A 23,628-nucleotide genomic window follows, 5' to 3' on the forward strand; every position below is an offset into this window, starting at 1 on the left:
TCTCTAATGTGAGAGCTTTAGGTAGGGAATTTATGTCTGAGCCGTAAAGGTCAAGTTTGGCTCCTATGGTCCCAAGTTTCTTAAAGAAAAATATCCTTTCTTGGTGCCCACATAGACCCTTTCTTTTGCTTGGTGTACTTTTGGAATCCGGCAAATTAAATATGATTCATCCTTGCTACCCAGCCAATTTATTAAATTTACACTAAATTATTGTTTGGATATGTTTTTTTTTATAGCATTTGGTTATTGAATTAGAGCAAAAGGAGACAAAAAATAATTTGGGTAGAAAAGACAAGTCTTTTAGTATTTTTTATTTTGAAAGGATATAAAATCACTTCAAAACAATCCCAAAAACAAATTATTAATATATATTTGTTTTTATATCACCAACCTAGAGCTTTTTTTATTTGTGTTTTCTCTCACGAAACATTAATCAAATTCAACCAAAGTGATAATCCTCTAATTAGCTTGCAACTGTTTGATATAAGAATTCAATTTTTAGAATTTATTTTCTGTTCCTACTTCTTGAAATCTAAATTTCTTGTTCGTCCCTTTTGTCTTCTCTTCTATAGCAATAACCAAGTAGTTGCAAATAACAAGCAGATCCAAGAAATCTGACATCTCCATTCCATTATAAGGTTTGAAACATGAAATAGGGTGCAATTTTAATTTGTTGAACTAAAACCTCTAATTCCATGCTAGGCAATGATAGCTGCTAGCCTTTTGGTCTCTGACATGTAACTAAATCTTCTTTACATACGGGTCTGATACAAATTATTCTGACACTGATCAATATTGTTCTGGGGTAAGAATTGTGGGATTCCATCCAACAAGCAAGAAACTGGTGGAATGGTAAGATTCTGCATTGCCCCATAAACATTCCAGCAAAATGGATTTGCCATAAATTGTCCTTGAGCTGGAAGCAACTCAATTTCTGATAACCTGAGGTTGGTGCATGGAACTGAATCACTGCAAGCCAAATGCAAAGGTGGACTCCTAATATCATAGGTACCTTTAATGTTTGTGTACAAAATATCAGAAATGTAAACTGAACTAGTTTGGTTAGTGCAATTCCTGGTTTGGCAGTAATACTGGTCTATGATTATTGGATTGCGAACTGTTTCCATGTGAATGTTGTGGAATGTGATTTTAGACACAGAACCATATCCACCTTGCCATGTCTTAATTCGGACACCATTATCGGAATACTTGATTACTGAATCTGTCACTGTTATGTTCGACACACATGCTCGCGAGTTGCGGATTCCAAGACTACCAATGCTGCAACAACAATAATATCAGACACCAAATGTTGGCCATATTTTTTTGAACATCTCTCGAATCAATGCTAATAAATGACTTTGGCAACATAGCAAATTCGATTCCCTCACTGCTGCCAGATTTTCCTGTTTAGTTTTCGTCTAATTTGTTGCTGAGTTTTATGGATAGATTAGGAGGTGACATTATCAATGAGTCACAAAGCATTAAAAATCTTGGATCACTGTAAGTTGAGCTAAGAAGTTGAAATTAGAGCATTAGAAACCCTTTTTGGAGGCGCCTAACTTCTGTACTCATCTTTTGGGGAGAGAGTATTTAGGCAAAAGCTTAAAAAAATGTACCTTATGCCATGGCTTGGACCACAGGTAATGTTCTTTATATCAACATTATGACAACCGGCTCCAATTGATACACAGTCATCACCTGCAGTAGAAAAAGCAGAGGAAAAAATGGAACTCAGAGAGTGAATATTCATGGAGATGATGAAGAAAAGTTCTGAAGTCTAAGGAATTAATACCATTTGATACAACAGAGTTATGTATTTGGACATTGTTTGTGTTCTCTATGTGAATCCCATCTGTGTTAGGGCTTTGAGCTGGTGATTTGATGCTAAGCATTTGTACAATAACATTTTGACAGTTATCAAACCGGAAATGGAATTGGGGACTGTTCTTCACTCTGAGTCCTTGGACTGTCAAATTAGAGCTCGTGAAAAACCTAATAGCCTGCATTATAGAGCAAAAACAAAAGGTTATAAAATTTCATGAAACCCTTGATTCATCATGCTGAAGTAGTTCTTTTACTTACAACTGGGCTATCACAAGGACCAGGAAGTGTTGTGCCATTAATCCCCTAAATTTTGCAAGCATAGCAAGTTAGTTAGAGAGATAAAAAAAAAGAAGAGAGAACTATTAAAGAAATTAACTAACCACATACAGCGTGTTTGATAATACGATGCAATTAGTTATTTATATTAAAAATATTATTGATTTAATAGTTTTTTCAAGTATATTACAATAATTTTAATATAAACTCATTTTGAAAAGTGTTTTCTCAGGCCGAATAGAGCCTAAAATTAATGACTTACTTTGTGAGGCTTGCATGGCAGATTCCACCACTTCTCTCCTCTCCCGTCTATAACACCACCTCCTTGCATTGCCATTCCATTGATCTTGTAAAACACTAGCCATTGTCTCTTGTTCATCTTACTAGGCCATGATTCAGGTCCATCAGGTGGCATTATAGTTCCATCAATCTTCTCATAAACCAAAATAACCAATCAGTTTTTTCTCCCACTTAATAATGTATATATACTGGAATTCAATTCCATAACAAAATACTTAGAGCCAGTCTTAGCTTAGTTATTATTTTACTGAAATTACCTGAAACACGAGGCTAGTTTTACAAGGTCCTGTAAAGATAGTAGGCTGTATCATAAAAGAATAATCATCAGGAGCAAGTAGAATAGCTGATTCATTCTGCAGGCAAGCAGTATCCCAAGCCATCTTGAATGCTTGTGTATCATCTGTTACACCATCACCAACAGCACCAAAAGATAGCACATTGTAAACCCTTGCTATACTTTGAATTGGGCTAGGAGTGGGACTAGGACTTGGAGAATATTCTTTATAATAACTTGGACTAACAGGCGCCTGAGGAGCAGGAGCAAGAGCTAGCGAAACGTGGGAAACAATGTCCGAGTGTTTTGATCTACTCTTGGCATGAACTCTCCCTTCAGTGTAAGTAAAGAAGAAGAGAGAGACGAAAGAAAAAGCCAAAAGGAAAATTTTAGACAATGTCATGGTTACCATACTACGATGAGGGAATCAATGCAAGTGAAGATAAAAAGGTAATGGTCTATACTTATAGAAACAAAGAGAAAGTTTCAAGTTGAGTACTAGAATAGAATAGGGTTTTGTTGCGGTTACTAGGTGTAGCCAAGCTCAATATCACGCTTTGGACATTGAATTCAAAGAAGACAAGTTGAGTTTTGAAAGATGATGGAGCTTTTTTCACGAGTAAAGAAAGAGATTAGAGGAGGAGACAGAGAAGGCGAAGGCACCCACGTTTAGGGAGTTGAAAACATTTAACGACGTGTGTGTGACCACTTGAAGCACTATACATATAAACATCAACTTGGCCGTGAAGGGAGGATATCCTGAATGGACATATATAGTGCATAGAATTGTTTCAATGGAGGTTGCTTTTATACTCTAGGAATTCTTAGTGGAAGCTCCTTTTTGGGAGGGGGTATTTTGTATGTGTTTGTGCTTTTAAGCCTATCTATAATATAATGGAGGCATGAGACCGACCAATTCCATTTAGAGATTGGTATTTTGTTCATAGGGCAATGGTATTAAAGATATCTTTAAATCAATTTTCATGTTAATTAATTCAAATTTGATTCTTTATCATAGTATTAATATTTAAAATCACATCAACTTAATGCATACAGATTTAAGAAGCTAATAAAGAAAGCAAATCTTTCTAATTAATAAATCATAAAAACTATACATCTTCAGACCCACTTTTTAAAATAAGATATTAATTTTTTATTATTAAGAATGTGTTATTTGATCATCAGCATTCAAGTAAAATTGGAGGAGTTGAAAAGAATGGGGAGGCACAAGGCAACTCATAATTGCTTATGCAATATGAATTGGGATTTAATGATAAAAAATAAAGAGAAATCAACTTGCTGCATTTGCTGGAGCAAGTGGAAATGGCAAAGAAGAATGTTTTCAATTTCATATATGGGCCGGCATTGGACACCAACCCACTAGAGAGAAATGTTATTTTTTAATGTATTAGTCAACAGAAAGCAATAATTGTTTTTTTTTTTTAATTATTGGCAGAAACTCAGCTAGCTTGCTAACCAATAGCCTTTGCTCTTGTTTTGCTGACATCTATTCAATGTCCACTTAAGGTTTTCTTAAAGCAAGGTAGCTGCTTATAACATCTCAAATAAAGAAGGTTGGAAGTGGGAGGGCAAAATGGATAGTGATTATTTGGCTCAAAGTTCTTGGGCGGTTGAGCGTGATCACTTTACCTCCTTCCATGATCATGCACCCATCTAGATACCTGTCACAAGCGAGCTGCTTACATCAATTTCAGTTTTATAGCAGATTTGTCCGACCATAGCAGTCAGGGACTGGAGTTATTAAGTTTTTTTTATCAATTAGTTATTATGATTTTGATGCCTGTTCATTAAAAAAATGTCAAAGTGGGATGGATTCAGTTCAATGTTCATTATCATTGCTAAAACAAATTGATAGACATGTGAGACGCGCAGAATTAAAGAAACCCATATTAGCATTCTTCCTCTCAATGTAACAGTCTATCTCCATCTCCTTGCCTCCATCTTCCGCATGGCATTTAGCCGTCCGCCTTCCATGATATATAGAATTGGTGGTCTAGTGAGTTTACTATTCACAGACATTTGACTTCCACTTCCATCAGCAGAGTGTTAAAATGTTTGAATTAGCAATACTAATTTGCCATGCCTGAATCTTCACTCTCCTTGGATAATCATCTTCTCTTCTGAAGTCTTGAAAGACTTTCCAATTTCTACTTATACAGCTTCTATAGACTTGAAGTGCCATTTTCATTTGAGAGCTCCGAAATGGCTAATCAGTTAAGGTCCCATCCAAGCTTCAAGTGGTGGGCTCGGGATGTTAATGAATTTAGTGATGCTCCACCATGAACACCATCTTCAGTTGGAAGTCCTGAACGTGTTCCTCCGGCAAGAAGACCATCTTCAGTTGGTACTGAACGTTATACTCCAACAAGAAGATCATCTTCAGTTGCTAGTGACAAGACAGTCTTCAGTTAGTAGTGAACATATTTCTGTGATGAGAACCAAGCTTCCATGTTACGGCGGAAACCAATTTGAGGTCAGAAATGAATGACCGGCAGAATTAGAATCTCTTCTGACTTGGGGGATTTTGAGTTCTTAGTTCTGATTTGAATCAAATATCTTATATTGTATCTTAATATAGATTAGGATTATCTTTATCAGTTATTTTTCTTTATTAGAATTTTTGCTAGGCTATGATAGCCAAGGCGTGTTGAATATTCAATAAGCAAAACGCAATAAAAAATAAAATATCAAACACTGTTGACTAAGCATGACTCCATAAGTATGATCAGTTTTTATTTGTTGCTATTTTTGTGGCCATGACCACTTCTTTTGATTTGTAACAGAAAAATCCAATACTAGAAGGAGAGGAAGCAATAAGTATGATTAGTAATATTCAGGTGTGGACTGTTAGAATGGAAGCCTATTTTGATGCTCAAGATATATGGAAAGCTTTTAAACAAGTATATAGAATTCCACCCCTGCCACACAATCCAATTATTGCATAAATAAAAAATCACAAGGAGAGGAAGCAAAGAAAATCAAAAGCAAGATCAACTTTGTTTTGTAGCAGTACTCTCACCCATCATCTTGAACAGGATAATGACTTTGAAAACATCTAAGAAAATTCAATATTTTTTAAAGCAAGAATATGAAAGAAATGAGAAGATCAAAGGGATACAAGTGCTCTGAATTTGATCTGAGAATTTGAGATGCAAAAAATATAAAATTTAGAAACAATCAAGGAATATTCTAATAGATTTCTTAACATTGTCAATAATGTAAGACTCTTTGGTGCTGATTTTTCTGATTCTAGAATCATTCAAAAGATCCTTATAACAGTTCTTGAAAAGTTTGAGGCTATAATTTTATTTTTGGAAAACTCAAATATTTGTCAAGTATTACCTAGGCAGAATTGTTGAATGCATTGTAGGCACAAAAGCAAAGAAGGCTTATGAGGCAATAAAGATCTCTGGAGGGTGTTTTTTTTTGCCAAATCTTAAAACAACTATGGTGGCAAGAACAAGAAAACAAATTAGAACAACAAGCCTAAAGGTTCTGCATTCAACATCAGAAATAACAGAAAGTGTTAGTGGAGGCTTGATGTATGATGTTTCAAATATGGTCAGTTAAGGCACATGAAAAAGATACGCAAGACTTATCAATAACAAGGAGAAGCCAATGATGCTTCAATATTTAGAGGGACAATTATTTGTGGTATCATGCTTGGCCGCCAACAGCTTCACAGAAAGTCGACTTATAAATAATGGTTGTACAAATCATATCACTAATGATCGAAAGCTTTTCAAAAAGATTAATGAAACTATCATTTCCAAAGTTAGAATTGGAAATGGAGCACATCTGACAGTAGAAGGCAAATGAATAGTAACTATTGAAGGACACTTATGTTTAAAATTAATTTAAGATGTACTATATATTCTTGAAATTAATCAGAACTTATTAAGTATCTCTCAGCTACTAAACAAAGATTATAAGGTGTTGTTTGAAGATAAGAACTATATGATTGAAGATGCAAAAGGCATAAAGGTATTCAAAGTTCAAATGAAAGGCAAAAGCTTTGTCTTGAACTTTATGAACGAGGAACACGCTGCTGTATATAAAGAAAATAGTAATTTAATGCTTTGGCAAAAAAAATAAGACATTATCATCATGAAGCTTTGTTTTTCATGAAGGAGAATAATATGGTGAAAGGCTTAACTAAATTGGAAAAGGATTTTCCTACATGTTATGCTTGTCAATATGAAAAACTGTCAAGGTTTCCTTTTAACAAAGCAAGACCTGAAAAGCCACACAAAAGCTACAATTGATACACACAAATGTTCAAGGACCAATGAATACGTCATCTCTAAATGGCAATGTAGGCATTCAACATCAATTAGCAACACCATATACCCTTCAGTAGAATGGTGTTGTGGAGAGAGAAAAAAAAACAAGAAAGTGATGGAGATGACAAGGTGATTGCTTCATGATAAAAGTCTGCCAAAGAAATTTTAAGCTAAAGCAGTTAACACAATAATTTTTCTGCTAAATAGGTTGCCAACAAAAGCCCTGCAAACAAAGACTCCATTTAAAGTTTGGTACAAATACAAACATAACAGTTAACAGTTAACATAACATTTGGTTTTTTGTGTTTCTCTTATATTCCTCAAATGAAAAGAGACAAATTGGATAAGAAAGCTGAAGTTGAAATTTTTATAGGCTACTGTTCTATTTCAAAAGCTTATAGGATCTTTTTACCACAAAGAAATAATGTAATCATTAATAGGGATGCTTAATTTTTTTAGTCTGATAGCATAAACAGCTTAAAATTCAGAAATAAAAAAATAATATAGATGATGAACCTGTTAGAGGAACCAGAACAATATCTAACATTTATCAAAGATGCAATATTGCTGTAATAAAACCTGTAAACTATGAAGAAGCTGCAACTGATCAGAAATGAATGGTTGCAATGAAGGAGTAGCTAAAAATGACTAAAAAAACCAAACGTGAGAATTAGTGTACAGACCTTAACACGAAAAAAAAAACTATAGGAGTCAAGTGGGTTTATAAATGCAAATTGAATTCTAATGTTTCAGTTCTAGAGTTCTTTCATGGTGTTCAAAGAAGTAAAAAATCATAGCTCAGTCTACAATAGAAGCAAAATATGTAACTGCTGCTGCTACTGCAAACCAAACACTTTGGATCAGGAAGCTTATGGTAGATTTGCATCTGAAATAACAACAAAGCACATAGTTATCTGTAAACAACCAAGCTGCAATATCAATCTCTAATAATCCAGTGTTTCATGGTAAAACAAAACACTTCAAGATTAAGTTTTTATTTCCAAAAGAAGGAGAAATCAAGTTGTTTTACTTCAAAAGCACTTCTTAAGTTCAGGTTTGAGCATTTAAGACAGAAATTAGGAGTTTGCAGCTTCAAAGTCAAGAAGGAGAATAGTTGAAACAAGCATGACTTAAGAAGCATAATCAATTTGTATTTGTTTTTATTTTTATGGCTATGACCACTTCTTTTTATTTGTAACAGAAAAATTTGATATGTATGGAGATTTTCTTATAATTTAGTTTCATTCATATTATATAAATAAATGCTTTGATATTCAATAAAAAATAATCTTCTGCAATTCAAGAAATATAAAACTTGCTTTCTCTTTCATATAACCAACAAACACCTTTCATAAACTTTTTTTAACCTATCTTTCTTGCTAGCACAAAGCACAATGACACCAGCTACACACCAATATTCTCGATATATGATTGAGAATCCATCGCTGGGGATGGATAGGCATGCTGCTTTGAGAATGCATGAGAGTATGAAGAGGAATGGATTGAGAAGATTATTTGTAAGGAGGAAAATGAGATAAAGGAAATAAAAGAAGAGGGAGTTGATCAGGTTAATTATGAGGAGGTTTTAAGAATGGATTATTTGGTGAGAGATGGCTTTGTTGGTTATGTACGCGATATTTTGTGTTTTGAAAATGTTTTTTAAAAAATTATTTTTTTATTTTAAATTAATATTTTTTTGATATTTTTAAATTATTTTAATATTTTAATGTTAAAAATAATTTTTTTAAATATATATATATATATTAAATAAAAAATATTTTAAAAAACAAACACCTCTCGGCTAACCTTATCGCTCAGTGATTTCTAACAAAGGTAATGCAAGAACAAGTAGCAATATCCTTCAAAGAATCGTCGAAAGGAAATTTATGTGTACTAAGTGGTGCATTGCAATTAGACAAATCCGGAAACTGCAAGATGGGACGGGACGCGCCTCACATCTATACTCTTTCTTTCTTAATAGTGTTGAAGCATTACAAAGAAAAGGCAAGGACAAACCACTCATCAACAAAGAGGAGAAATTTCATGAGAATTAACATTAACATTGATTAACAAAAACAAAAAATACATTAAAGGAGAAGGGGTTTTATTCAATACTTTTTTTTTATAATACTATTTACTAAAATAATGTTATTTTTTTTCTTATAACTTATTTTTTTTTTCAATTTTAATTGTATAAGTTTTATTGAGGATTGCGTTTCATAATGTTTTTTCATTTATTTTTTATCAGTTTATTCTAGACTTATGATCTAGACCGCGCGTTTAACAGATTGACTCGAGTTTTTTTTCTTTTCTTAATTAACTTTTTCTCTCTAAATTATATTCTTTATTATTGAGTTGATTATAAATTAGATTTTGTGATTTATTTTGATCGGTTTCTTATAAAATTATTTTCATCTCATGATTCAAATCACGTGTATTTATTTCACTTTGTTTTTTATTAGATTATTCTAATTGACTTCGGTCATAAGTTTGATATGTTAATTCAAGTTGACTCAAGTTAATTTTTTATTTTTTTATTGATTTTTTTATTTTTAAATTTTCCAAAACATCCTAGTGATGTCCTGTATAATTAAATTTTGTTATATTGAAAAAATATTTATCCGATCCATGATCAAGTACGAAAACTATGCCCAGTTAGTGAGTGATGCGGCATAAAATTATGGAATACATGATCTGAGAAATCAATCACAACATGTGAAATACGAGGATGAGCTGTGATGTAGGAAGAACTATACCACTAGGACACAGTTTGTAACTATATTTAAGTTAAAATTGAGTGTGGTTTGTATTTTTTAAATTATTTTAATTTATTAATATCAAAAATAATTTTTAAAAAATAAAAAAATATTATTAATATATATTTAATATAAAAAATTATTTAAAAAACATCCATCCATAACCACACTTTCACAACGTAAAATGCTAAAGAGTCTACCACCCTCTAACTTGAAGTAGGGCTGTCCCCCACAGCCACAGGATGTATTATTGTCCGAATCTGCCTTCCATCTGGTCCCACCATCTCACAGCATCCTGCCTAATCTTCTCAGCACCCATTGACTTTATAGTCCTCCTTTGCCTCCCTTTCAAGGGTAGAATTGCCCTTTCCTCCATGATTGCTACCCTTGAATGCGAGAACTGTTGTACTTTGTGGTTGCCGTTTTCCTACTTGCCCTTGTAGGGTGGGGCAACCATTGTCAAGATCACCTCCCTTTCTATTTAAATACAATTACAATTATTTCCCTCGTCCTATTAAAATACCATCCAACCAAAACAAATAAATAAATAAATAAATCAAGTTTCATGCATGGCTTTGGACTTTGAACGGCAAAGAAAAAAAATAAAAAATTATTGTCAAAGCTACTCCTCCCTTCCCCTGTGCTGCAATTGCATTTGTGAATGATTTGACTGCAAAACAGTAGAGTGGAGTGTCTTGTTCTTTCTAAAAAGAAAAAAAAAAGGAGGAAAGAAATCATTGAACATATTTTTAAATGTTAAATCATCTCTCCAACCAATAATTTCTTCTTCAAGGTCGTCTATGAAATTATAGTGGGAAGTGCCTTTCCTGCAATTCCATGATCATAAGTGGGTAATGTATAAATTGCTGCTGTTGTTAGAGTCAAGTAAAATATAAATTGATTACTGCTTTTTTATATCATTTGAAAAAAAAGGGAAATAATTTTTTTTTAATAAAAACCAATCATTTTAATTTTCCCATTATATATGTGTTGTGCTATTGTCTCCATTCCAAAAAAAAAAGGGAAATTAACTATTTTTCTCTTTTAATTTATAAACTAGTATTAATAAAAAGAAATATTCTTTGGGATAAAAGTATTCAGATATACCATTGTTTATGGTTTTTTTTAACAATAAGATTAAAGTAGTTAGACATACCATTGTTTTTTTTTAAGTATTTAAAAACTTTCTTAATTATTTTTATTATTTTTATCTCTAGATAATAATCAAATATTATCTTTATTTTTCCAGTATTCACGAGTGGATGCTTTTTTTATTTTATAAGAATTCACCCCTTGAATTTGGATTTAATTAAAAAAAATTCATGAAAACAATTTTATGAATACACATGTATTTATTCAAGGCTTGGATGATGTGAATTGAATCATATATTAGTAAAATAAAAACAATTTAAAAAGATATATTTTTTAAAAATATATAGTTGTTTTTATTCTTAAAGTATTTTATTTCATGTACCGAGCCAAACCTTAATCATGCCATAACAACTCTTCATTATTATTATTATTTTTTTTATAAATAGCTGTCTTTATTCTTAAAGTATATTAATTATACAATAATTTTTTTTCATATTATCATTTCAGTTCAAATTGATAAAAAAAAAAACCCTAACTAAACCTAAACCTAATGGACTGACACAAGCACATTAGCACACCTTAAAAAATTAAAAATTAAAAAAAAAGGAGGAAAAACACACAAAACAAAAACAAAAGAGAAAGAGAGAAAGAAAGCACTTTCTTTTGTGTATTGTATTGGAAGGCAGCTTGTTGTGTTATTGCCCACAAAAATGGATCTGTCTTCCCCATCTTCTCTCTCCACTGTCTGATCCTCAGCTCCTCTTCCTCATCTCCACCTTCAAAACGGCATCTTCTTTAATACCCAGGATTTTTTCCGGCTTAATTGGTATGTTTTCTTATTCTCTATGTTTCTCTTTTTATTCAAAAATTGGCATCTTTTTTATTTAAGCGTGAAAAGATTGAGACTTTTTGGGTTTTTTTGACATAGATTGTGTGTCTTGGCTCCCGGGGTTTCTTGTTTTTGGATCAAATTGTGATGGGTTGTCTTGGATCTTGTTAAAGTTTTGAGTTTTGCATCTGGGCTCTATTTTTTTTTATGTTCTTTGGGAGCTTGAATAATTTTTTTTTTTATGTTTATGGGTTTTGATTGTATTTTAAAAGTTCTGTCTTGGGAATTTTGTTGGGAGGATTTGTTTGTTTTCGTTGTTAGATCTTAGATTGAAAGTTGTGGACTTTGTTTGAGCTATTGTAATTTTTTAGTTTGTTATGTCTCATGTAGATCAAAACACCTTTTTCAGGTTCCATTTTGCATGTCATTTTTTTTTTATGTTTTAATTTATTCATCTGGGGTGATTTGTGGCGTAAGTGTTTGACTTTAATGGCAAAAAACTTGTACAGAAAACTTGATTTACTGCTGTTTTGTGGGAATTTACAGAGCTCTTGTGTCTTTGTGTTCTATTGTGCTGGTGCTTGAGCATTTTGATTTTGAACCTTGTGCAGGAATTTAATTATAGAGCCTGACTTGATCTGATGGTTGTGCTATCTATGGTCACCGGTCATTGATTTTTAAGCTGTGAATTGGATAAACTTTGGAGTCCGAGTTTTTGTTCGAGTACTAGCTTTCCTTTTGTGGGTTTTGGTTTAGTTCTGTTACTGCACGTTGTGGAGAATCAATGAATGTATTTTATATGTATTTTGATGCAACTAAATCTGTCTTCTGAGATTTTTAACCTTCTCCGTTCCAGCAGGTAATGTGTAATTGAATTGAAGTTCAAGAGTAAGACAGAATAATTTGTTCTTGTCTAACAAATGGGTTCTGTGGGCGTGGCACCTTCTTCGGGATTAAGAGAAGCTAGTGCCCATAATGCTGGTGTGGATAAGTTACCTGAGGAAATGAATGACATGAAAATTAGAGATGACAAAGTATGGCAATCAGCTCCTTGTCGTTGGTTTATGCCTCTTTTTGTTGTTTTTAGTGGATTTCGGATGCAGTCACTCACTCAGGTATGCTTTTCAGGAAATGGAGGCAACAGTGGTGGATGGTAATGGTACAGAGACAGGTCATATTATAGTAACAACAATTGGCGGTAGAAATGGCCAGCCAAAGCAGGTATAATTGTTGTCTTTTTTCTTCATATCTTCTAGCAAGTCAAAATCCCCTTGCAGTTTGAGGGGTAGTCCTCAGGATGTAACCTGATTTAAACAACTGGCACCATTTCCTCCCATTATTCACCTTGTTATTATCGAAGCCTCAACAGATATGATTAGGAGAATTCCATAATGGTTTCTCCATACATTGATATTTACTGTTATCCTCCAAGTGCCATGATTTTACCATAACTTCACCACATAACCCATCCCATTCTAAGACATTCTTCTCCATTTCTAATTAAAGACAGTGAATCAGCAATTTGGTTTGTCTATCAGGGCATGTCCCATTCACTTTGTTGTATTATGCTTCTTTTATTCTTAGTTAATATGTTTTTCTTCCATTTAAACCATGCAGACTATAAGTTACATGGCTGAGCGTGTTGTTGGGCATGGTTCATTTGGGGTTGTTTTCCAGGTATGCTGTTTTAGACATTAGTGTTTTGCTGAATGTTCATCGATAGTGTAATGTTACTTCCTTTCCAGACTTTCTCACCAAGTGTTCATGTTTCCATTTTGCCTTTCTGCAATTTTGACTTTAGGCAAAATGCTTAGAGACTGGTGAAACTGTTGCTATAAAGAAAGTTCTTCAAGATAAGAGGTATAAGAACCGTGAGCTGCAAACCATGCGTCTTCTTGACCATCCGAATGTTGTCTCTTTAAAGCATTGCTTCTTTTCGACAACTGAGAAGGATGAGCTTTACCTTAATCTGGTTCTCGAGTATGTCCCGGAAACTGTTCATCGTGTGATTAAACACTATAGCAAGTTGAATCAGAAGATGCCACTAATATATGTCAAACTTTATACGTATCAGGTATGGAGCTGATCAATTGAATTGGGTTTTATAATGGTCTTCTCTTAAGTTACAGTTTAGATGACCTAGTTCTTGCGGATCCATTTTCTTTCTTTCTATCTTTTTTTTGGCATTTTATATCCATCACTTTGTTATTTATTTCTCCCAAGGCAGCTAGAGTTTTTACCTCAATGCACGGAACAGTATCTTCTTGGAGGTATTGTTTATCAGGAACATTGGTAAGATATTAACGTGTTGATTCTTGGCAGATATTTAGGGCATTGTCATACATCCACCGTGCAATTGGAGTGTGTCATCGTGATATTAAACCTCAAAACCTTTTGGTAAGAGTTCGAGTGCATTTTTTAGGCATATACTTGTATATGTTTAATTGTGATAAAAATATAGAAATATGTCTTCTCATAAGGGTCTCACTAAAAAAAACTATAAATATTTGGTTGTAATTTGATTTGCACAAATGAAGTGGTTATCCTTTTTTATTGGAGGACACAATCTTTGTGTTGTTTACATGGTCTCTTATTCCATGTCAGAATTTTTTTTAAAGTTATCTTCAATTTTTTTCTTGATGCAGGTGAATCCTCATACGCATCAGGTTAAATTGTGTGATTTTGGAAGTGCAAAAGTCTTGGTATGCTTTGCTCCTTGGTATTTTTGTCTCTTTGGTGTTTATGTTTGCTTTTATTTTTAGTGGGATGCTGTTTCTTCTGACAGGTAAAAGGGGAGCCAAATATATCTTATATCTGCTCTAGGTATTACAGAGCACCTGAACTTATATTTGGAGCAACTGAATACACGACAGCTATTGACATCTGGTCTGTTGGCTGTGTCCTTGCTGAGCTATTGCTTGGACAGGTAGGAAGCTTTTGTGGACAAGGTGTATTTGATTTGTTTTACATAAATGATCTCCACGACAAGCTTAATAAATGTATCGATTATGTCAGCCTCTTTTTCCTGGTGAGAGTGGAGTCGACCAGCTTGTGGAGATTATCAAGGTAAATTTAGTATCCTGAACCTTTTAATAACTGTCTAGGCATTATTAAGTTTAGCTTTTTACTCACATTAAAAGGCTTTGTCTACACTTTGGTAAAATGTGCGTTTCTGTTGGGACCTACTTTATCCTTGATTTATTTTAATTCATAAAATGCCATTATTTTCCAGGTTTTGGGGACTCCAACAAGGGAGGAAATTAAATGCATGAACCCGAATTATACAGAGTACAAATTCCCCCAGATTAAAGCTCATCCTTGGCACAAGGTATTAGCAATTCTAGATGAATGTTTCATGGTTTGTGTTGTTGCATTCTTATGACTCTTACCACCCATTAACTCCTGTTGGTTTCACTTTTAGATTTTCCACAAGCGCATGCCTCCTGAAGCAGTTGATCTGGTTTCTAGATTACTGCAATACTCCCCTAACCTACGGTGCACTGCTGTGAGTATTTTTCTGGACTAGGGTTCCTTTGATTCTATAATTTTTGTGAACTCACCATAACCTTCTTTGAATGTCGTTGTTTCTTTCCCAAGAATTACTTGTTGCTATTTGACTTTGAAGGCCTAACAGCTGCATTAAACTGTCATTTAAATATGGAGTTGGTTACTTTTTGATGTTAATCAATTACTCAATTTAGATGCTTTTACCTAATGTTTATTATAGAAACCGACCATGTTATGTGCTTATTGCAATCTTGTCCTCTGGGCTTGTTTGATTAAAATTTTTTTACTACTATTTACTTTGGTTGCAGCTGGATGCCTTGACACATCCCTTTTTTGACGAGCTCCGTGATCAAAACACCCGCCTGCCAAATGGGCGTTTCCTCCCACCGTTATTTAACTTCAAATCTCATGGTATGAAATTATTATAGAGGAAATCGTTTTCATGAACTGCAGTTTATTATACATTAATCATGATATTACCATTTGTTGTTTCTACTGCTGCTGTTCAACTAGAATTGAAGGGAGTTTCAGTGGAGACACTGGTCAAATTGATACCCGAGCATGCAAGAAAGCAATGCCCCTTTCTCGGTTTATGATTTTATTGTGTTAGAAACCGAGCTGAGTGATGTCCCGAACTGGAAGCTATAATTGTTCTACCTTATCTATGATGTTTGGTTCTCTATGTATCTTTGTTGTATCCTATTATTCTATTATGTAAACGCAGATTTAGAGACATGCTACTTGATGTTTGCCCTAGCCTCCATGGGTGGTCTGATCACCCGTGTACCTTGTTCCTGTATCACAGAATATTGTAATGTTCCTAAACAGCTAAAGATCAAATGTGATTTAGTGTTCCTGAATTGGGCCTGGCAGTTCAATTGGTTCTCTCGTCTGTCTTTGTAGCTCGCCCTCATTGTTTGTTGTGGTTTGCTCTTGAACATAGTTCCTGGGAATTGAATGCAAACTGTTCATCCATAACGAGTTTAGACCCGTATAACCAAAATTGTTGAGTAAAAACTTTGAATGGATTTAGAGTAAACCTTCCTATCATCCGTATAACATGCTAGATTTTCATCTTTTCTGAAGATGAATGTGAAATTGAAACTTAAACCAACCTTATAAATTGATTTTAATCTAGAAGATTAATGCTTAGTGGTGTTTAAAACTTTTTTTTTTAGAAAAATATTTAACTATTTTTTTTATATAATTCTGTTGTATTAATGCTAAAAATAAAAAAAATTACAAAAACATCAGAAGTTAAAATACACTGCACCGTATCATCAACGATATGTTTTTCTTTTTTAATGTTTTATTTTAAAAATATAAAAAGTTGTTTTAAAATCATTTGGAGATAGATTTTATTATTCTGAAATAAAAACTGAAAATAAAGAGGATATTTTTTTTATGTTTTCTGTTTTAAGAATATAAAAAATTATTTAAAAACATATTTATTTTATTTTTTTTCAGGTTTTTTAATTAAATATGCTTTTATTTTTTTATACATCAGACAATTTGTTTTTGTTCTGTACATATAATAAAAACCAAAAATGAAAAAAGGTAAAAAAATCAACCAGATTTTACCTTACATATAAATATTCATTTTCCACAAGAGAACTGATTGATGATGACCCTTTTGGCTTCTTTAGCTCCTCCTCATCTCCTCTGTTGTTCATCTTTAATCATTCCTTATTGTAACTGTCATCCATTAATCACTCTCTATACCTCCAAATCCTTCATGTTGGAGCAATCCATTCAAAGTTGATAAAAAGTCAGTTTCATCATCATCAACATCCATTTCTTTCAAAAAGTTCACACCTTTGACCTCAACCTTTTACCTTTTGAATCATAAGATAAACATACCATAGGTACCTACAAGTTGTAATCTTTTAATTTTAATCTTTTATCTATCTGGGTTTTCTTTGTTTTTTCATAATTCAATGAAATCAAGCACCAGATTTAGCTCCAAATTCTGACCTTTTTTATTTTATTTATTTATTTTGTGGGTCTGTGTAGCTGGTTCTAAGGATCAAGAATTCTTGATTGCAGAAGTTGAGATTTGATGGCTTTTTTATTAGATGCATGGTTCCTTGTTACTGAAGTGAGGTTCATTTGAGGCTTTTCAGATAGAGGAGGTAATGGATCGATCCTTCTTTGATTACTAGTTTGATCAATGGATTTTTGAGGATGTGAAGTTTTAACAAAGATTTGTTTTCTTTTTTATTTGTGAGTGCAGGATTGTCTTGCTTCTGCTAAGGGAAGACAGAGAATTGTAAGCTCTAATCCATTTCTGTGTTTGGATTCTGACAAAATGAATGGAAGTAAAAAGGGGACTGTAAAATTTGAATTTATGATCTTTCCTTTTCTGGGAATGGATAGGCCTAAACTATAAACTTAAATTCCAAAATCAGGTCTTTATCGAATTGAACAGACTAAGATGTGCAAAGGAGATGCATCAAATGTAGTTTATGAATTAAGATCTGATAGCTCTTTAATCCGGGGCATCATTTAGAACAGGTTTTAAATTTTTGCAACTTTGGAAGTTGTCATTGTTCAAGTTTCTCCGTAATATTTTGCTGGTCTTCTGATTTTGAAAATTGTTGATCATGGCTAATAAAAGCGTATCCAGATCAAACTTTTGCCATATGGAGAGAAGGAAGAGAACTGATGGGTTATTTGTTATTTATCACAGTTTTTGCTGATCATTAGGCGCAACTTGTTCAGTTGTTGACAAATCAAGATCCTACATGCGATGGCTGAAAGTAGGAATGCTAATGCAAAATCCTCAAATGGGAAGCCTTCAGGAGCTGTCAGTCCATATGCGATAGATTTGGATAACTTCACTAAGCGCTTGAACTTGTTATATTCACATTGGAAGGAACACCATAATGACCTATGGGGTGCTTCTGATGTTCTTGCCATAGCAACGCCTCCAGCTTCAGAGGATCTCCGGTATCTGAAGTCATCAGCACTGAATATTTGGTTGGTTGGATATGAGTTCCCAGAGACAATTATGGTCTTCCTGAAAAAGCAGATCCATTTCTTGTGTAGCCAGAAAAAGGCTTCTTTGCTTGAGGTTGTTAAGAAGTCTGCCAAAGAGGCTTTGGGTGTTGAAGTTGTGATACATGTGAAGACCAAAAGTGACGATGGAAGTGGTTTGATGGATATCATTTTTCATGCAGTCCATGCTCAGTCAAACTCCAATGGTCATGATACTCCTGTCATTGGACATATAGCTAGAGAAAGTCCTGAAGGGAAGCTTTTGGAAACATGGGATGAGAAACTAAAGAATGCTAATTGTGAGCTAAGTGATGTAACGAATGGGTTCTCTGACTTATTTGCTGTCAAAGACAGTATTGAGCTTACAAATGTAAGGAAAGCAGCTTTCTTGACTTCTTCAGTGATGAAGCAGTTTGTGGTGCCAAAGCTTGAAAAAGTCATTGATGAGGAGAAGAAGATCTCCCATTCTTCATTGATGGATGACACAGAGAAGGCAATATTGGAACCTGCAAGAATTAAGGTAAAGCTGAAGGCAGAGAATGTTGATATATGCTATCCTCCAATTTTTCAGAGTGGAGGAGAGTTTGATCTGAAACCGAGTGCTGCAAGCAATGATGAGAGCCTCTACTATGACTCTACTAGTGTGATCATATGTGCAATTGGTTCTAGATACAACAGCTACTGCTCAAACATTGCAAGAACTTTTCTGATTGATGCCAATCCGTTGCAGAGCAAGGCATATGAGGTCCTCCTTAAGGCCCATGAAGCAGCAATCAGTGAATTGAAGTCTGGGAACAAGATTAGTGCTGTGTATCAAGCAGCACTCTCTGTGGTTGAGAAGGATGCTCCTGAATTAATTGCAAACTTGACCAAAACTGCAGGAACTGGAATTGGCCTTGAGTTTCGTGAGTCAGGGCTAAGTCTTAATTCCAAGAATGATCGAACTCTGAGACAAGGAATGGTTTTCAATGTGTCTCTTGGCTTTCAGAACTTGCAGGCAGAGACCAAAAACCCAAAGACCCAGAAGTGTTCTGTCTTGCTGGCAGATACAGTGATTGTTGGTGAGAAGATTCCAGATGTGGTGACTTCAAAGAGTACTAAAGCCGTTAAAGATGTGGCATACTCATTCAATGAGGACGATCAGGAAGAAGATCAGCCAAAAGTCAGGCCTGAACTTAGAGGGAGTAAGACCATCTTGTCTAAGGCAACACTTAGGTCAGACAACCATGAAATGTCAAAGGAGGAGCTACGAAGGCAGCACCAGGCAGAACTTGCCCGCCAGAAGAATGAAGAGACTGCTAGGAGGCTTGCTGGTGGGGGTTCAAGTGCAACAGATAATCGTGGTGGTGCAAAGACAATTGGTGATTTGGTTGCGTATAAGAATGTCAATGATCTGCCCCCTCCTCGGGAGTTTATGATTCAGATTGACCAAAAGAATGAAGCCATAATATTACCAATTCATGGAAGTATGGTTCCTTTCCATGTCGCCACTGTGAAGAGCGTGTCTAGTCAGCAGGATGGTAACCGAACTTGCTACATACGAATAATATTTAATGTGCCTGGCACCCCTTTCAGCCCTCATGATGCAAATTCCCTTAAGTTTCAAGGGTCTATATATTTAAAAGAGGTTTCATTTCGTTCAAAGGATTCTAGACATATAAGTGAAGTGGTACAGCAGATTAAAACCCTACGTCGGCAGGTTACTTCTAGAGAATCTGAGAGAGCTGAGAGGGCGACCTTAGTTAGTCAGGAAAAGCTTCAGCTATCTTCTACCAAATTCAAGCCAATAAAATTGTTAGATCTATGGGTTCGTCCTCCTTTTGGTGGTCGTGGAAGAAAATTGACTGGCTCACTTGAAGCCCACGCTAATGGCTTTCGCTATTCAACTTCACGGCCTGATGAACGTGTTGATGTAATGTTTGGTAACATCAAGCATGCATTCTTTCAGCCAGCAGAGAAGGAAATGATTACTCTCGTGCACTTTCATTTGCATAATCACATAATGGTGGGGAACAAAAAGACCAAGGATGTGCAATTTTATATTGAGGTGATTGATGTGGTCCAGACAATTGGAGGGGGTAAAAGATCAGCCTATGACCCTGACGAGATTGAGGAGGAACAACGTGAGAGGGATCGGAAGAATAAAATTAACATGGACTTCCAGAACTTTGTGAACCGGGTGAATGATGTATGGGGCCAACCTCAATTTAAAGCACTTGACCTTGAGTTTGATCAGCCTTTAAGAGAGCTTGGGTTCCATGGGGTTCCCCATAAAGTTTCAGCATTCATAGTTCCGACATCGAGTTGCTTGGTTGAGCTGATAGAGACTCCTTGTGTGGTTATAACTCTGAGTGAGATTGAAATAGTTAACCTGGAGAGAGTTGGCCTTGGACAGAAGAATTTTGATATGACTGTTGTCTTCAAGGACTTCAAACGGGATGTCCTAAGGATAGACTCTATCCCCTCTACGTCACTAGATGGCATAAAGGAGTGGCTAAACACGACTGACCTCAAGTATTATGAGAGTAGATTAAATCTGAACTGGCGGCCTATACTGAAAACTATCACTGATGATCCAGAAAAATTCATAGAGGATGGTGGGTGGGAATTTTTAAACATGGAAGTTAGTGATTCAGATTCTGAAAACTCAGTGGACTCGGACCAAGGGTATGTGCCTTCAGATGTGCAATCTGACTCAGGTTCCGATGATGAAGATGATGACAGTGAGTCTTTGGTGGAGTCTGAGGATGATGAGGAAGAGGACTCTGAGGAAGATTCGGAGGAGGAAGAAGGAAAGACATGGGAAGAGTTGGAGAGAGAAGCTAGTTATGCTGACAGGGAGAAGGGGAATGATTCAGATAGTGAAGAGGAGAGAAAAAGAAGGAAGATCAAGGCACTTGGTAAGTCTCGAGAGCCAGCTCGACCACCCACTCGACCACCAGCTCGACCGCCAGCTCGACCCCTGGCTCGACCCCCGGCTCGACCCCCAGCTCGACCGCTAGTTCGACCGCCTGATAGAAGAAATGTGAGTGGCAGTCATCCCAAGAGGCCCAAACTAAGGTGACCAAAGGTGTCTATACCCCTATGCTTTATTAAACTAGCACCTGCAGCATCTACAGATAATAGTTGCACTAGCCAGAATAATCTCTTGCAGGGAAGCAGATGTTTTGGAATTTTCTCCTTTTTGTTTTTTTGGTGGTGTTATTTTATACGCATGTTGGACAAAATGGTTGAAATTATACTCTTTACTTGTAAAGTAGTTTTGAAACTCAGGGTCATAACCAATTGTTTACTTGTAAAATAGTGGAATTAGAAATCAGAGAGAAATGTTTTCATATCTTTTTTCTGCCTTTTGTTTTTAACTTGAATCTCCTACTTGAATGTCCCTCTAGAATCGTTTCCATTTCATCAATTAGAATGTGTAAAGCTGTTTTTGGATCTTCAAATTCCACATCCACTCTTTGGTTTCCTCCACTGTCACTGATGTCAATGGAGGGAATATTAACCACATATGGCCAAAATGGCGAGTGCTATTCAATTGATGGTGATGGGTATGTTGTGTGTAAACCTGCTCAATTTCATATCAGCATGTTATTGGTTGCCATTGTGTGGAGCTTTCTTCTGTTTTGAAAGTAGTTCGTTTATCTTATTTAGCTACGGTTTTATTGCATATCTCGATCCATGTATCATCCACCATGAAATTTTCTATTTCGCAATGCTATACAGGAAATAGCAAGGTGCATGTTTTCGGAGGTGGGTATGGCTTTATTTGTTCAAGGCTTTTTATCCTCAGTTTTCTATTTGTTTATATGGGATGATTAAAGTGTTACTTTCATTTATGGTTTACCATTTCCATGATTATGAATCGCTGTGTCTCTTAGCTTGGATAGTTAAATTATTTTTGCATTAAATTTTTATTGTATGATTTCCAAATCAATTCCTTACATCTTCTCTCTGCTGTTTAAACCATTGTGATGAGATGTATGCAGCAAAGAAAAGGGATGGTTGGGGTTTTCGGAAATTATAACTTCTTAACCCAGGCACTCGCCAAAAAAAGGTTGGAATACATGAAGACTCCTGACACACTTTCGAACCCAGATACCATCCAAGGTCTGCCACACAAGTCTAGGATATTGGTCAAGCTATCCATGGTGCGGAATTTTTGAAGCTAAACAACTACCGGATTATGGTCTGGTGTGGAGGACTGTAGTGGACTGACAGCATATGAAAGGACCATTGGTTGCCAGATCAAGCTACAAGCAGATTCTCTTTCGAGTTTCCATGCTTGATATGAAGATGCAAGTTCTTAAATGTTGGAATGAGAAGTGATAGATACTATATCCCAAGGCACAGCAACTAAGGCCACCAAGACTATTCTTCTCAGTTATGTCCTTCACCCTGATTCACTATTTAGTTAAGGACAGCAAGTTTTTCAGTGAGGAGTGCCTACCATCTATCCATCCTGCTCAAATATTAGAGAATTTTGAAACAAAGGGGAGCTAATGTGCCTCCAACCTGTGACTGATGTGTTCCTCAGCTACTGAATTACTGAGACTGAATCCTTTAGCTCCGAATCCAGAAGAGACCAGTGATGTTCAATTTCGAGGATTTCTCAACTTGAAAATTCCGAACCAAAGCATACAAAATAATACGTCTACAAAGGGTTCTTGCATGGTTAGAGCTGTATTTAGCTCAAGACACTCTGCCTGAATCTGTGAATTGATTATCCTCCAATGGTGCAGCTGTTATCCGTGAGTACACTGTAGAGATTAGACAAATAGTGGAGGATTGCAATATACATGGCCACTCGCTGGGAATTTTGAGTCTCGCTTTCCGCTTGCAGCCCCTGCACCACGAGTCAAGTTTGCCAATTAGCTCATGACTTCACGTTGATAGAAAAACATGTATGGTTGAAGAAATGAATATAGACAGTCTATAACAGTTTTGACATGTCTTTTATCTCTCGTGCAATCACATAAAGATTCATTACTATCATTTATTGTCGAGATTCGAAGTATCCCTTGGGCTTAAACTGAAACCATGAATGGTTACAAAATTATAAAAAACTCTCTCTCTAGTAATGACTTGCACCAAATGTAAGAATAGCCATAATTGATAATGCACTTCCTCCTTTAACAATAACAAGTAGAGGTGATTGCTTGTGTTCACGTACATACAAGTAAAGTTATTAAACTTAATTAGATTCTAGCAATGAATCATGAGTTAAGTGAGTTAATGCAACATCATTTCTAGATTGTAAAAAATAATAACTAAAATAACAATGTTTTGAAAAAATAAAGTCAAATCAAAATTTAAATAGAATAAGCAGGTTATGAGTTGAAACCCTATGTTATCCGATCACAAGTTAATTCTCACCGGATTTTATTTAAAAACTGACCTGAATTTGGAGTCAAGTCAATGAGCTTGCTTAGTCAACCTGAATTTGATGGAAGCAAAGTTATGAAG

At 35.0% G+C, this 23,628-nt stretch overlaps 3 protein-coding genes across 10 annotated transcripts; 2 read left to right on the top strand and 1 right to left on the bottom strand.

Moving 5' to 3' along the window:
- Positions 1 to 689: 689 nt before the first annotated feature.
- On the bottom strand, positions 690 to 3,354 carry LOC133693345 (polygalacturonase At1g48100-like). Its single transcript, XM_062114543.1, has 6 exons — positions 2,661 to 3,354; positions 2,366 to 2,533; positions 2,086 to 2,130; positions 1,796 to 2,003; positions 1,620 to 1,701; positions 690 to 1,281 (listed from the first exon to the last, which is right to left on the bottom strand). The coding sequence occupies exons 1-6, from the start codon at positions 3,087 to 3,089 to the stop codon at positions 753 to 755; spliced, it is 1,461 nt and encodes a 486-aa protein (XP_061970527.1). The 5' UTR covers positions 3,090 to 3,354; the 3' UTR covers positions 690 to 752.
- An 8,084-nt stretch (positions 3,355 to 11,438) lies between these two features.
- On the top strand, positions 11,439 to 16,025 carry LOC133694697 (shaggy-related protein kinase alpha). 6 transcript variants are annotated; one of them, XM_062116355.1, is made up of 14 exons: positions 11,439 to 11,655; positions 12,270 to 12,398; positions 12,515 to 12,692; positions 12,787 to 12,879; positions 13,276 to 13,335; positions 13,460 to 13,732; positions 13,981 to 14,055; positions 14,304 to 14,360; positions 14,444 to 14,584; positions 14,674 to 14,724; positions 14,891 to 14,986; positions 15,080 to 15,163; positions 15,474 to 15,576; positions 15,679 to 16,025. In XM_062116355.1, exons 3-14 carry the CDS (start codon positions 12,579 to 12,581, stop codon positions 15,759 to 15,761), a joined length of 1,230 nt encoding a protein of 409 aa, XP_061972339.1. In that variant the 5' UTR covers positions 11,439 to 11,655; positions 12,270 to 12,398; positions 12,515 to 12,578; the 3' UTR covers positions 15,762 to 16,025. The 6 variants fall into 6 exon arrangements, with proteins under 6 accessions (XP_061972339.1, XP_061972340.1, XP_061972335.1 ...); XM_062116356.1 differs by having other exon boundaries at positions 12,518 to 12,692; XM_062116351.1 differs by having other exon boundaries at positions 12,270 to 12,381.
- Positions 16,026 to 16,784: 759 nt separating this feature from the next.
- LOC133693168 (FACT complex subunit SPT16-like) lies at positions 16,785 to 23,157 on the top strand. 3 transcript variants are annotated; one of them, XM_062114329.1, is made up of 5 exons: positions 16,785 to 17,030; positions 17,179 to 17,297; positions 17,399 to 17,434; positions 17,855 to 21,222; positions 22,152 to 23,157. In XM_062114329.1, exons 4-5 carry the CDS (start codon positions 17,915 to 17,917, stop codon positions 22,195 to 22,197), a joined length of 3,354 nt encoding a protein of 1,117 aa, XP_061970313.1. In that variant the 5' UTR covers positions 16,785 to 17,030; positions 17,179 to 17,297; positions 17,399 to 17,434; positions 17,855 to 17,914; the 3' UTR covers positions 22,198 to 23,157. The 3 variants fall into 3 exon arrangements, with proteins under 3 accessions (XP_061970313.1, XP_061970314.1, XP_061970315.1); XM_062114330.1 differs by having other exon boundaries at positions 17,212 to 17,297; XM_062114331.1 differs by lacking the exon at positions 22,152 to 23,157 and having other exon boundaries at positions 17,855 to 21,499.
- Positions 23,158 to 23,628: the final 471 nt, after the last annotated feature.

This window comes from Populus nigra, chromosome 5 (genome assembly GCF_951802175.1).
Source record: "Populus nigra chromosome 5, ddPopNigr1.1, whole genome shotgun sequence".
Taxonomy (NCBI): domain Eukaryota; kingdom Viridiplantae; phylum Streptophyta; class Magnoliopsida; order Malpighiales; family Salicaceae; genus Populus; species Populus nigra.